The sequence below is a fragment of the Bos javanicus genome, chromosome 26, assembly GCF_032452875.1.
Source record: "Bos javanicus breed banteng chromosome 26, ARS-OSU_banteng_1.0, whole genome shotgun sequence".
Taxonomy (NCBI): domain Eukaryota; kingdom Metazoa; phylum Chordata; class Mammalia; order Artiodactyla; family Bovidae; genus Bos; species Bos javanicus.
The window spans coordinates 42,948,682-42,964,233 of NC_083893.1; the positions used below are offsets into that span (position 1 = coordinate 42,948,682).

The following is a 15,552-nucleotide window of genomic DNA, read 5'->3' on the forward strand; positions in this document are numbered from 1 at the left end:
TCTCGCCGCTTCCACACCCCTGGCTTGGCTGGAGCCAGCATCACCTCTCATGTAGGGTGCTGACGTCACCCCTCTCCAGCCCCCTGCTTTGACTCCTGCTTCCCTAAGTCAACACAGAGACTGGGTTACTCCTTCACACTTTCAAAGCAGAGCATGGCGTTCCTGTACCCCAAACCTTTCCACGGCCCCTCAGTTGGCTCAAGAGTCAAAGTCAAAGTCCTCCCAGAGCGATGTCTGGGCTGGCGACTACCCTCTGTACTCCTAGGGCCCAAGCCACCCCGCTCCTTGTTAACTGATAATGTTCAGCCTGTTGTCTCCACAAGACACTCAAGTCACTCCCACTGCCGGAATGCTCCTCCCATAGCTACCGGATCCCCTGCTGATCCTTAAGCCAACTTGGCCTCAAACCTGACCTTGATCACTTTTAACTATAACCTGACCCCTCCCCAGAGGTGGCCCTCCCGACCCCACTGTTGGCTATACATTTGTCACATTTATCACCTTTGAAATACTATAAAAATCATCCTGTTATATTTTTCGCTTTTATGTGCCTCCTTTTGGCCACTTGATGCAAAGAGCTGACTCATTAGAAAAGACCCTGATTCTGCGAAAGATTGAGGGCAGGAGGAGAAGGGGGCGACAGAGTATGAGATGGTTGGATGGCATCACCAATTCAATGGCATGAATTTGACCAAACTCTGGGAGATAATGACAGACAGGGAAGCCTGGCAGGCTGCAGTCCACGGGGTCAGACAACAGTCAGACACCACTTAGGGACTAAACAATTCCCACTAGATTGTAAGTTGTCAGATGGTGAGGACCTCTGTTTTGGCCACGGAGGCATCCCAAGGACCTAAGACATGACCCAGCACACAGAAGGCCTTCCTTAAATATTTGCTAAAAGATTAGAGAGCGTTTCTGGTTTTGTTCATCATTGTCTCCCCAAGACGTCTGACAGTGTCTGCCTGGCACCAATAAGGTTCCCAGGAGGCGGGGTTTTGAATGAAATGAGTGAAGACGAGAAAAACTCTGTTCTGATCTGTCTTTCACGCCTCCTCTCCCCTTCTTTGTCTCTCATCCTCTCTTTACACAAGTCTTCTCTGCCTGGGCAGTGTGTGCTGTGTCCACTGAAACCTTAGCTCAGAAGAACGTGGACTCCTGGCTCCCAACTGTATGTGCCCAGGAGACAGTGTGGCTGGGCTGACAGCCCAGAGGGCCCATCTTTATAAGCCATCATTTGAGAAGGCACAGTGGGTTCTGCCAGCTGAATGGACATGAGGCCCCATGGGGATGACTGTTGACACCCTTCAAACTTCTCTGGGTCCTGCCAGGATGGTACTAGGAGGCTCAGTGGTCAGGGAGATGAGTCAGAAGATGGGGTGCTGGAGGAGACCACAAGCTGAACCTTCCCGTGGGCACCTGATGTGCAAAGAAAGGAGCACAGAAAACCCTTCCCTCTGCATCTCAGCTCTGCGCTTGCTAGGTATTGGGTTAGGGCAGGTCACTCAGCCCGACTTCAGTTCCTCTTCTCTAAAGCAGAGTTTCCCTCTGAGTACACTGAAGATGAAATGGAATAATAATTTAGTGAAATTTAGTAAAATAGTAAAGAAAAAATTCAGATGGCAAGTGGCGCAGGGTCCACTTCAGCACCAGGGGGTTAGTGGTTTCAGAACGGTCTGAGACACAGGCCTGGCGTCTCTGCTCCTCGGGGCTCCCTTGTCCTCCTTACTCCTCCTCCCTGCTCTACGCCTAGCTCTTCTCACTGCACTTGCCTTCAGGATGCGACCAAGAATGGCAAGAGCACCTCAATCTCACTATAGCAAATTCTCACTTTGAATTTTCCGAAAGTCATGATTTAAAATATTTGGTCCTGTTATTCCCATAAAAATCCAAATACCCCAAATTCCTGCATCCTGGCATCTGGACACTGTGTCCCGGACCGTTTCTTGAAGCCAGACGCAGAACAAAATCCCCTTATGGGAACGAGCATGACATTCTTGGGTTTGGAAACTATACCCACAGTGATGATTTTTGCCTCTGCAGCACCCAGCATGTAAACAGCCCCCAGGGAGGACTTGCTGACTTACAGCAAGGTTTTGTGCAACCAGAAAGAAACGAGAGGCTGCCGTCCAGAGATCTGGGATGGAGTGAAGGAACAGACAGGCTTTGGGGTCAGAAGACCCTGAGTGCAAATGATTCCAGGAACAGGCAGGAGTCAGGGTGCCCAGGGCGATGCCTGAGAAAATGGTGCTGCCCTGGGTGGTGTCCACAATTTAAACGTGGTCTCCATTTTTGGCCAGATGGGGCTTCCCAGGTGGCATTAGCGGTAAAGAATCCACTGGCCTGTACAGGAGATGTAAGAGACGCAGGTTCGATCCCTAGGTCGAGAAGCTCCCCTGCAGAAGGGCAAGGCAACCTGCTCTAGCATTCTTGATTGGAAAATCCCAGTCAAGACAGAGGAGCCCGGTGGACTACAGTTCATGGGGTCGCAAAGAGTCGGACATGACTGAAGGGACTGAGCAAGCATGCATGCATATTTGGCCAGGGTGGGGCACCAGGTGCCACCAGGGCCAAATAGGACTGGCAGACAGACATGTGGGATGTGCTCAGGCTCCTGAACTTCAACACCAGGATAAAAACTTGGTTCAGTGCTCCATAACCAACTCCCTGTGGGTATATCAGGCTTCCCTTGTGGCTCAGCTGTAAAGAATCCACCTGCAATGTGGGAGACCTGGGTTCAATCCTTGGGTTGGGAAGATCCCCTCGAGAAGGGAAAGGCTACCCACTCCAGTATTCTGGCCTGGAGAATTCCATGGACAGTCCATGGAGTCGCAAAGAGTTGGACACGACTGAGCGACTTTCACTTTCACATATCTGAAGCCATGGGCATCGACCATCTTCATGGCTTATACCTCATTTCAGGTAAAAAGATGATCAGAACATTGGCAGTGGATTCTAATATCAGGATCTGGATGCTCTGTAGAATCCCTTGAATGGAATGACTTCCAAGAGGAGCTGGGTTTCATTCCAGCGGTGCTGAGAAGTGGCTCAGACAGATGCTATTATTATAACTAGACTTCCTCATGAAAGACAGCTAACACACACAAGTCATGGGCCAGAGAGAGTCAAATGACGACCGGGCATCGCAAAGACATCTGATGGTGTTAATGTTGCATGTTTTTCCTTGTGACCTCAAAACATCAGCTCTTTCTTCAAAACTCTGATCAGAATATCACCCCTCTTACACTCCTGATTATCGGTGGGAATCACGATGACATCCTGAGGTCCAATCAGGCTCTCAGTATTTCGTTTCTTCGCCTCACATGTCAGGCTTATACTTACCATCATTTTAGAGTCTTAAGAGTGAAACTGAAACCCAGCCCTTTGAAATGCAAGTGCTGCCATAAGCTGCTCAAGGCTTTGCTCCCAATAACAGTGGTGGTGGGATAAATCAAAGAGTAGCACCGTCTCTGACACCACCTTGCTGAATTTACGAGCCATGGAAAATCTCTCAGGGTCCTTAGAGGATTCTGCTGGGCCAGGACAAGCAATGGCTACTGTTAAATGACCCACATAAATACAGGGCTATCTCCTAAGACCAAGCACAGGCAAACAAATGCTCCGAGGGTGATTTTAGAGGTCATTACCGAAACTTTTTCTTTGAGACCTGGGATGTTAATTTCCAATCTGCCTGTGAGTGGTCCCAGAGCAGAAGCCAATGACTGTTTCTAAATGAGACCAAAGACATCCTCACAAGTAAGTTAGTAGAAAAGGACCCTGGGACACTGCGAGGATAAACCTGGGTAGGACTATCCTGATGAACTGGACCCCTCCCTTGAATTCCTAAAGCTCTCTCTTGCCCAGTGTACCTGGGAAACGTAAACCTGGGCTTCTCTTCTGAGCTTATATTATTAAATTGACACAAGCAAAACTCCACTTGCAAAAAGGAGAATTTAGAAGTTGAATTATAAGCTGCTTTTAGTCTATCAAAGTCTTATGCTTAAAATGAGGACAAAAGAATGCTACAGACTGAATGCATATGTCCCCTCAATATTCACATGTTGAAACCTAATCTCCAAGGTGATAGTTTTAGGGACCTTTGGGAGGTGATTAGGTTACAAAGGTGGAGCCCTCTTGAATGAGATTGCTGTTGTTCAGTCACTAAGTCCTGTCCGACCTTTGCAACCCCATGGACTGCAGCACCCAGGCCTCCCGGTTCTTCACTATCTCCTGGTGTTCACCCAGGCATTGAGATTAGTGCTGTTCTAAAAGAGACCCTGAGAAGCTCCCCTTCCACCTCCTGAGGACACAGAAGACAGTCATCTAGGAACCAGGAAGCAGGCCCTCACCAGATACCAAGTATGCCAGGACCTTGATCTTGAACTTTCCAGCCACCAGAAATAAACCTGTGAGAAATAAACCTGTGTTGTTTATAAGCCACCTGGTGTATGGCATGTTTTTATAGCAGCCCCCAACGAGCTACAGCTCAGTTGGTAAAGAATCCGCCTGCAATGCAGGAGACCCTGGTTCAGTTCCTGGGTTGGGAGGATCTGCTGCAGAAGGGATAGGCTACCCACTCCAGTATTCCTGGGCTTCCCTTGTGGCGCAGCTGGTAAAGAATCCGCCTGCAATGCGGGAGACCTGGGTTCAATCTCTGGGTTGGGAAGATCCCCTGGAGAAGGGAAAGGTTACCCACTCCAGTATTCTGGCCTGGAGAATTCCATGGACTGTATAGTCCACGGGGTCACAAAGAGTCGGACACAACTTGCACTGCATTGCACTCTCCAACGAACTAACACAGAGACAGGTGTTTTTGCTATAATGTGGAAAATGCAATCCAGTGAATGCTTATAGTCTGCAAAATCTTGCACTCATAAAAACCAAGCTCACAGGAAAAAATAAGGTTCAAAATCTATGCAGCTCTGTAATCAGAAGAACAAAAAAACTCAATCAATTCTAAAAAAAAAAAAAATTAGTTCTGGTAAGGAGACATGTTAAATTACTAACAAAAAAATTTTAATACATTTTTAAATTAAAAAATTTTTAATAAATTTTATAGAACTTGATCTTAAAAAACACGGTGAAAGTGGTATGATAGAAGAGGGTGTCAGGAAGTATGGAAGCTGGTGGGTTGTGGGCACAACGGCTACATGGGCAAAGGACCTGAGCAGCAAATGGCCTAGGATGGACCACATGGCCACCCTGAGCCAGAGCAGCACCGAGTGACGAGCACCATGGACAGGACTGAGCTCTTCGGAGGCTTCTGCCTGCAGCTGTGTGGACAGTGCTCTGGGGTCAGGGCTGGCACCTGGTCCCGTAAGACACTGATGTACTGGCAAAACTGGTACACAGACCAACGCTACCTCTGGGTCATAATGCCCTCGTTCACGGCAGCCACAGTGCCCTTGGCATTGCAGCACGCATACACATATGTGCAGACACGGTGCCCACAGAGTGTGGGAATCTCGGACAAACATGATTCACCCGACCTGAGGAGGGTAAGCCCCCAGTAAATCAGCACGAGACAAAGGTCAGCAGAGAGACTCACACATGGCTTAATAAGCATCCAGAGGGGCACAGAACACTTTAGTCGTTGGTTAGGGCCGTTTTATGGGGTCGTTGGGAGCCACAGCTCCAGGATTAAAGCAGCTTGGAGTCACATCCTTCCTCTCCTGAGAAACCTTAACCAAGTTACTCTACCAATCCGTGTAGCTGCTTTATTAGAGACAGAGGTAATAAAAATAACAGTCCTTGTCTCACGTCAAGGAATAAACGAAACAGGTAAAGCACCCAGCACAGCACCAGTAACTATCAGAGCCGATTCCTGGTCTCCTTCTTGCTGGAGACCGAGGCATCCTGGGGAAATGGAATAAGCAGGAACTTTTCTCCTCTGCTTTTTTTTACGGCCACCCAGTTCTGGTACATAAAGGGCACTTCGAAATGGTCAGGTGAGGGAACGGATCTAATGAATGGTCAGGTGAGGGAACGGATCTAATGAATGGTCAGGTGAGGGAACGGATCTAATGGGAAGGAAAATGGCATTTGAGAATCGAGGAGGACAATTCTCTTTCTTCCTCCTTTTAATCTTCATATTCTGAGAAGTTAGCCAAGGTGAGCATCTTGCCTAAAGCCCCTCAGCTCGTTAGCAGGAGGACCAGGGTGCATGCCGAGCCTGCGTTCTGAGTGGACCACGTTCTGAGTGGACCACACTCACGCCCACGGAGCCAGAGCAGCGAAGGGCTGGACTGACCTTGCTCACCTCCTGCGCTAAATGCATTTAAATATAGTTTCTAATGCCAAAACCTTGCTGTTTCTCACACATAAAATCCCATTAGCTTGACACGCCTACCAAATACTCAGATGTGAGACAAGATGTGGTTATTTTTAAACTGCATTCAACCTCCGTGTGTGGGAAGACGCATTCCGGGGCACCTGTCGGGATGCAATTGCGCTTCATGTGGCACTGATTCAGGAAAGTGGAACCCGCCAAAGGGGGTCCTCGCAGCTTCTGCAGAGGAGTGAGATAATCCAGTAAATGCTTTAAAATTGTTGCTGTTGTTGAGTCGCTAAGTCGTGTCTGACTCCTCAAGACACCATCAAGCCCACCAGGTTTCTCTGTCCGTGGGATTCTCCAGGCAAGAATATTGGAGTGGGTTGCCATTTCCTTCTCCAGGGGGGTCTTCCTGACCCAGGGATCAAACCTGTGTCTCCTGCATTGGCAGGCAGATTCTTTGGCACTGAGCCACCAGGGATAAATCACACTTAACTTCACTGATTATAAATCACCCAATTTCACTGTTCAAGGAATCCAGGGAGTGCTATGGGCTCCCATGTTTCTGATGAGACAACTGAGGCTCAAGAGACGCGACGTAATTATTTCCAAGGTCCCAAAATCTCTAAGTGTCGAGGCCAAGTCTGAACTCAGCCTGCCTGACTGGGATACGCTCAACCTGTCCACTCAGCTCACTGGGAAGCCCACAGCTTCCATCCTCCACCCTCACCCCACAAATTTAGGACTAGCTGGGGCTCTCCACTTCTGATCGAAAGCGTAAATCAATGCGAACATTGGTCACTCAGTCATGTCCGACTCTTTGCGATCCCATGGACTACAGCCTTCCAGGCTTCTCTGTCCATGGAATTCTCCAGGCCAGAATAGTGGAGTGGGTAGCCATTCCCTCCTCCAGGGGATCTTCCCGACCCAGGGATGGAACCCAGGTCTCCTGCATTGCAGGCGGATTCTTTACCAGCTGGGCTATCAATGTGAACGCTTCTTCTTTAATGAAGGATGACTTCATTTCTAGAGAGGGAATCAGAGACACCAGATGACAGCTCCTCTGAGTGATGCAGGAGGCAGCCCCACTCCCATCTGGATGTAGCCTTGCTTGGGTCTGACTTCATTTACTTGGAGGGCTTCGGCCCATGCAAGGTATTGGGGGCCCTCGAATTATTAACAGTTACTCCTACTTAAACTTTGAAAGTTCACCCACTGGTAAAACAGTGTTCAGCTGTACACACCCAAATATTTTAACAGCTGTTTGGGTTTTTTTAATGGATATTTTTTAAACAACTTTAGATTTCATGAAAGTTCATATTACCGAATCTGTCTGAACTGAGAAGCAGTGATGCAGCCTGATGCAGTCAAGAGGAAGGAAGAGAGCTTGGAGTCAGAGCTCCACTCAAATGTCCCCCCATCAAGCCCAGGGGCTCCCTGGGAAGGGGGCTCATCCACTCTTGCATGGCAGCCACCTGCGGCACACTTACAGTGACCACTGGGGAGATAAGAGGTCAGCTCTGCCACCTGGAAGCTGTGAGTGCAGCCTTGATGGTCTCCCACTGTGGGTGTGAAAGGAATACCTCCCTATCAGGAGGCTGGCTGAGATGGTACATCTACCAAAGGGTCTGCAAACCACCCACAGTTACACATCAGTTGGGGAAAGACTGTAAAAATATTAGGGAATTATGTTCCTGGAGAAACACACAGGATGGCATGGGACCCAAATGCCAAGGTGAGAAGGGGTGGATCGGCTGGAATTGGAAGAGGAGGGAAAAGGCATCTGAGATGGGTTGGCAGAGTGATGCCCTCTGCCCGACCAAGATGTCCACATGCTCGTCCTGGAAGCTGTGAATCCTCAAGGTTCTGTGACAAAGGGAAATGAAGGCTGCAGATGCAGCCAAGGCTGCTTGGGATTGGGAGATGGTCCTGGGTTATCCAATGAGCTCAATGTATTTATAAGAGTCCTTAGAAGTTGAAAAGACCCTGATGCTGCGAAAGACTGAAGGCAGAAGAAGGTGATGACAGGGAATGAGATGGTTGGATGGCATCACCGACTGGATGGACGTGAGTTTCAGTAAACTCCGGAAGTTGGTGATGGACAGGGAGGCCTGGTGTGCTGCAGTTCATGGGGTCACAAAGAATCGGACACGACTGAGCGACTAAACTGAACTGAAAAGTGGAAGAGGGAGATAGAAGAGAGAACCAGAGAGATGGCAGCCTGAGAAGGACTCGACCTGACATCTCTGGCTTAGAGGAAGGAAGGGGCCATGAGCAAGGGATGCACGCGCCTAGAGAAGCAGGACCAGGAAAAGAAGTGATTCTCCCCGAGAGCCTCCGGGAGGAATGCAGTCCTGCCCATACCTTGATTTGAGCCCAGTGAGAGGTCTATCCTCCAGGACTCTAGGAGAATAAATCTGTGATGCTTAATGGCTACATGTATGACGTTAGAGAAGTGCGAGCATGTGATGCCATGGATGAACCAGGGTTTACCCTGCTTGGACAAAGTGGCAGGCAGGGAGCTGCAGGCAGAGGCCCTGCTTGGGAAAAGGCTTGCAGCCCAGAAATGCACGGTGCACAGAGGGAGGCAGGACGACCCCACCTCCAGGAGCAGGACTTGGATAGCACGGAGGGCCAGGGTTACAGGGGCCTTTGAGCCTCAGGGTGGGAGGCCAGACACGATGAGCACCACTAAGGGCTTGAGCTGGCAGAACACGGCAGAAGGAGCCACAGAAGAGCCTGGAAGAGGCGTGAGTGGTGGAGAAACACGAGCAGGGAGGTGAGAGAGGACCAAGGTCACTGCCTGCCCACGGTCACAGGCGGCCAGCGTCCCCGCATGTCTTTTCCACACAGATCACATGGAGGCGGTCCAAGCTGGGCCCAGGAACTGGCAGCATCCTTTTCACTAACCAGTCTCTGGAGAAGACACGTGTCCTGAGACTCAGGACTCTTTCTCTGTAAAATGTGGATTAAGCAGCAAGCTCCTCCCTGTCGTGAGAACTGGAGCTGATTCGTGTTAAATGCCAGGCACGGAGCCTGCCCCAAGCTCAATGAACCATCGCCATGTCGGTGGCCAGAGCCACTAGCGGTGCAGCCCGAATCCTCCCCTCCATGTGGGTACCTGGATGTTGAGTCTCCCCCGATGGGCCCCCAGGCCATAGCGCTTGGAAGTGGATGCATGGAGCTGGAAGTCTGTGATTTTTAAGGTTTCCAGACCAAGAGGTGGGCAACCTGGAAAGGACAATGCTCATTAAAAACAAGGACAGATATGGACAGAAACGAACTTGCTGATTTTGAAAAATCTGGCCACCTGCTTCTCTGCCTTTCCCCTAAACTCCAGCTCTGTGTCAGCCCCACTCACTGGTGTTTCTGGACAAACACTATTCAGCCATCCACGTTACGCCAGCTTTCTTTCCTGTAGGCATTTCCTCTCTGGGTGTTTCTGCCCTAATATTCCTCTGTCTGATGTTCTCCATGCTACTGTCTGAGGCTGTTTCCAATTAAGGATCCTTCCGCTGAGTGACTCAGCCAGGGAGCATTATTGGTTAGAAATTTCAGAGCGATTCTGTGGCTGAGTTCTGCAAATTAATCAGAACTTGATGGTTTTGCTTCAGCAACTCTGGCCTTTGTATCGTGCATACTAATGAACACAGCAATAGAAAGAGGGGAAAAAAAAAAAAATGAACCCTACTGCCTTCCATTCCTGGCAAAACTGGTAATTCTGAGAATGGCTACTCAACACAGTTTAGTCCAAGCTGCTCCTAGAATACGACGCTGGCACATGGGCAGCTCCTTGGCCATCGTCCCAGTCCAGCCCATTGTCCCTGAGGATACGAGCTTTAATAGCAGCTCTGGGGGCCTCCTGATTCCTGGGTTGCTTGTCTCACCGCCCACCCTGCCATAGGGCTGGAATTGACCAAGTGGTGCTCTCCCCTTCACACCTGACTCCAGGGAAAGGAAAGAAACACTTGGAAGTAGAAATGAACAAAGTCTGCTTCCACAAGAAGTATCAGAAATCCCTGATGTAACAGAGCAAATTTAGAAAGCCCCGTGGGTCACTGCTGAGATGGGAGTGCCTCCTGGGTGTCTGTCCATCCACGACAGACCCCTGCAGGGCAAGGCCCTTCTGGTCTTGGATTGCTGAAGGAGGCTGGCAATACACCGACCCCAGGAGATGCTCTGAAGGTGCCAGGTAAGGAAGTGTGCCCATGCACTGCAGTCAGAGGAATTCAGGCCTGCCAGGACCTGAGATGCCGTCGAGTCCTCCCCTTGAGTTTTCAGCAGAGGAAACTGAGGCCCCAAGACTTGAGGTGAACCATCCATGGCATCCTTGCCAGCGACAGAGTGCACCTCACATCCTAGTCTCTAGGTTCTCAGCTGCAGGCTCTGAAGTGATGCCACTCTGCTCCTCTGCCCGTATCTACCAGGAGGCTTGGTAGAGACGCTTGGCACAGAGAGGAAGAGTACTAGTGACCAGCGAGGTAAAGAGCATGAGGGAGGTGACATTTCATCACCTGCTCCATGCTGCCTGAGGACTCGGAAGGCTTCAGGTGGCCTTGTGGTGATTCTCAAGATTTTTGGCAGGTCTATGTAACATCCAAAATAAGCAAAAATAAGCTGTCCCTCCCCACTGAACTCACTCAAAACATGGAACAATAAGGGGAAAGAAAGCAATGCAGATGATTAAGAAATCCGGCCAGCAGCAAGGGCTACCTCTTGGTCCTTGATGGGATATCTATGGGACTTCAGCCGCTCAGTTGCTGCCTGGACCTGGACACAGTAGGAGATTTCTGCTAACACATCCCAAAGGCAGTAAGTGAACAGCCAAACAAAACCCACAGGATGAATCAGCAATCTTCAAAGGGGACTCCAGAAGGGCAGAGGGGACAGAAAGGAACTGAAAGGCCCCATCCCAGCCACAATTCCTGTCTTGTCCATGACTCCCCAGAGATTAGAGAGTGACAATCATCCTAACATGGGGCTTCTCACTGGCGACTGCTGGGACAAAGGCCGTGGGAAACCCACCATCTTTCAACAATCAAAAGGACATCTTCATAAATCAACAGAGAAAGATAAATATTGTATAACATCCTTTATATATGGTATCTAACAAGAAATGATACAAAGGAACTTATTTACTAAACAGAAGCTCATAGACAATGAACTTATGTTTACGAGAGGGGAAGGATGGGGGGAAAGGATAGACAGGGAGTTTGAGACGGATATGTACACACGGCTATATTTTAAATGGATAACCAACAAGAACCTCCTGTAGAGCACAGGGAACTCTGGTCAATGCTCTGTGGCAGCCTGGATGGGAGAGGAGTTTGTGGGAGAACGGACACAGGTTTATGTATGGCTGAGTCACTCTGCTGTGCACCTGAAACTATCCCAACATTGCTAATAGGCTATACTCCAATATAAAATAAAAAGTTAAAAAAAAATTCCAAATATTGTCCTGCCCCCACCTCCACCAAAAGAAAGGGCATCTTCAGACAAGTGCTTAGAAAATTTACCCAACTCCCATCATAAGCTCAGATTCTTGCAAAACACACTTGGAATAATGTGACAGACACACACACACACACACACACACATACACCATGCAATACAGTAAGAGCCGGGTACCCTGTGCAATGACTCTCCCCAAAAGGGCCCAGTCTACTCGACCCACCACGGAACTCCATAAGCAATGCGAAGCTGAAGCAAGAGGCAAGAATTCCTCTGGCTCTAAATTCTCAAAGATACATTCGGCTCCATCCAAAGAGCTGTCAATCGTGAAATCAGCACACGACAAGCAGGACTTTCCTCCGTCTTTAGAAAATATTTCTGAGGAAGCCAGGAGTGCCGCCTTGAGGATCGAATAAATGGAGGAGATGCTAGTGTTTCCAAGCCTGATTTAAATCTCCGCCATCAGAACCGAGGCCAGGCAGAGCGCTGGCATCCTGGCTGGAGTGCAACATGTTGGTATTATCATCAAGATTATAATGTCGATGGAGGAGGTAATTACCAGGTTTAAAGAGTGCTTGAAATCAATGGGAAATGCACTCCCAGCTCTTCACCCTGCCCCTGTGATCTAAGGCCCCAGCCAGGCTGCACTGAAGTGTCTCTGACCGTAATTCAGTCAGGACTCCTGGGCCAGTTCATTCCAGCAGCAGCCCCTGAAGAGCCCTCCAGAAAGCTCCCTGCTCCTCCTCCCAAAACAAACAACACCCTTTGTCATCAAATCACATTTGTGTTATTTCTAAGAGGAAAAAGACTCTCATCCTAAGAAGCATGTGGGTGAGGAGAACATGAAAAAAAATTAAAAAGTGTGAAAAGAACACTTGAGGAAAATATTAATTAGAGACAGGAGATGTGTCATAATCTGGAGGGAAGAGAGACAGTCATCCAAGATGACTTGACTTCTCTCTTGCAGGCAATGCCACTCTCTGAGAACACCCTGTGCCGAACGGGGGGGCCCTGCCTCCCAGGCCTGCGCTCCACGCGCAGGAGGTGGGGGAAGAGGGGACCCTCCGCCTCATTCTACACCTCCCCTCCGACTAGGGCACATGCGTTCAATCAAATCTGTCCCTAACTAAAATTCTCTGCATTGCAGCCACTCTACAAAATGGGCATCACCACTATGGCATGCTTCCCAGGTGGCGCTAGAGGTAAAGAACCTGCCTGCCGATGCAAGAGACGTAAGAGACGCGGGTTCTATCCCTGGGTCAGGAAGATCCCCTGGAGCAAGGCCTGGCAACCCACTCCAGTGTTCTTGCCTGGAGAATCCCACGGACAGAGGACCCTGCAGGTGGGCTACCGTCCATAGGGTCGCAAAGAGTCAGACACAACTGAAGTGACTTAGCACGCATGCACTATGGCATAGATTCATTATTATCACCCCGTCGATTACCACATGCACACACCAGCTCTCCAACAAATCAGAAGTGCTTGTGGCATTTAATCTGTGACCTAGAAGTTACAGGGCACAGTCAGAACAGAGTGTAGAAGCTGGAATTCAGAGTCGGGCACATCAATCCCAACATCCCACTCCCAAGCCCTCAATCTGTCTGGAGGGAAGGCCGTTATGAGAGTCAAGTCACGAAAATTATTTCAAAAGGATAGTGACTTGGGGAGCAATGCAAGCAACCACCGTGAGCCAGAGCCTCTGCAGACACTCATCTAACCTTCACAAGGACCATGAGAGATGGCTAATACCATCCCCATTCTACACATAAGCCAAGACTCAAAGAAGCTCACAGAGTTAAGCAGCTCCTAAGCGGCTGGACTTCCCAGGTGGCTCAGTGGTAAAGAATCTGCCTACCAATGCAGGAGATGCAGGAGACACGGCTTCAATCCCTGGGTTGAGAGAATCCTCTCAAGGATGGAATGGCAACCCACTCCATTATTCTTGCCTGGAAAATTCCATGCACAAAGGAGCCTGGAGGGCTACAGTCCAGGCGGTCACCAAGAGTCAGACAGGGCTAAGTGACTGAGCACATAAGTGCCTGAGTTAGAATTTGAAAGTCAAGTGTGACCTAAAATGCCAGGCACAGTCTTTGCACCAGCTCTCTTTGACTTGGAAACTCAAGAATGTCATACAAATGCAAGTTTCGTGATGGCATTTGGGGTCACATGCAAGACAGGAAGTAGCGCTGAGACAGGCTTCACCAGTTGGCAGAGGGGAGCTGAGTCCGAAGCCTTCTGGCCTGCAGTGGTGTCTGCTGGAAACAGAGCAAAGAATTCTCCAAAACCTCGAGGGCACTGCCAGGGGCCAGCTCACAGCCATCCTGAATTTTGCTTTCGTGGTCGCCTATAAACCGAATAGCTCTGACTTAGGACATTCCTTTCTTCGCCTTTCTGAACCTAACATTCCCTTTGATCAGCGAGAGTGTGGAGGCCCTGCCTGGTGCACTGGAGAAGAAGTGTTTGCAGTGGCCCTTTGCCTGTCTCAGAAGCCACTGACTTCCCAAGGGGGATGCTTCCCTCGGAGTCTTGCAAAGGCACTAATCCCAGCCTTATCTAATCACCCTTAGAAAGCTCCTCCCTGACTTTTGGACTCTTCAAGACTGCAGTTCTCACCCTGAGCCAACACCAGAATCTTCTGCGTTACTTTGCTCCGTAAGACAGACCTATTTGCAGGGCAGGAATAGAGACACTGGACACAGTGGCGGCAAGAGAAGACAGGAAGAGAGAGTCGCACTGATACACACATTGCTGTATGTAAAACAGCTAGCTAGTGGGCAGCTGCTGTGTAGCTCAGGGGGGTCAGCTCAGTGCCTTTCCTAGAGCGGTGGGATGGGAGGCGGGGTGGGAGGCAGGCTCAAGAGGGAGGGGATATATGGATCCTTATAGCTGATTTGGGCTTCCCTAGTGGTTCAATGATAAAGAATTTGCCTGCAGTGCAGGAGACTCGAGTTCAATACCTGGATTGGGAAGATCCCCTAGAGAAGGGGATGGCAGCCCACTCCAGTATTCTTGCCTGGCAAATCCCATGGACAGAAGAACCTGGTGGGCTACCGTCCATGGGGTCACAAAAGAGTCAGACACGACTGAGTGACTAAAGAACAGCAAACAACATCACAGCTGATTCACACTGCTGCACAGCAGAAACTAATGCAACACTGTGAAGCAATTGTCCTCCAATTAAAAAAAATCCTATGATTATGAAAAAAAAAACCTTCTGGGGGGGAAAAAAGATGCCCAGACCACTCCCCAGAGACTGTGATCAATGGGACTATAGAAGGGCCCAGGCCCTAATTTAAAGTTCCCAAGTGAATCTTCTGATACCCTCGGAACCTGGTTGGCTGGTGTCTCTTTCCTGTCGTTGTTCAGTCGCTAAGTCGTGTCTGACTCTTGGTGACCCCATGGACTGTAGTACACCAGGCTCTCCTGTTCTTCACTATCTCCCGGAGTTTGCTCAAACTCACGTCCATTGAGTCAGTGATGCTATCCAACCATCTAATCCTCTGCCGCCCCCTTTTCCTTTTGCCTTCAGTCTTTCCCAGCATAAGGTCTTTCCAGTGAGTTGGTTTTCCTGTAAGGCTACACAAACCCAGGATTCTGTTTCCCAGGCCCCAGGGGACAGGCAGAGGAAACTCTCAGGGAAAGGTTATCAGCTCACGCTGGTGGAAGCCTCTCACACCTGGAGCCTGCCCAGAGCCACAGCAGCCTAGAGGCTCCCACCTCGGATCAGTGGTGGCCCCACTTGCAAAGCCTCCAGAGACTTCCTCTCCCAACACCTACCCCTCTCATCCTAAAAAAGGTACAAACCACACTGAATATCACAGGGCAGAAAC

At 49.6% G+C, this 15,552-nt stretch overlaps 1 protein-coding gene across 3 annotated transcripts in view; it reads right to left on the minus strand.

Moving 5' to 3' along the window:
* Positions 1-15,552, minus strand: part of CPXM2 (carboxypeptidase X, M14 family member 2) — a 136,619-nt gene that overhangs the window by 94,393 nt on the left and 26,674 nt on the right. For all 3 annotated transcript variants that reach the window (XM_061403800.1, XM_061403799.1, XM_061403801.1), the window contains one exon: positions 9,393-9,502. In XM_061403800.1, the coding sequence (XP_061259784.1) occupies positions 9,393-9,502 (110 nt within the window). The remainder of the gene's footprint in view (positions 1-9,392; positions 9,503-15,552) is intronic.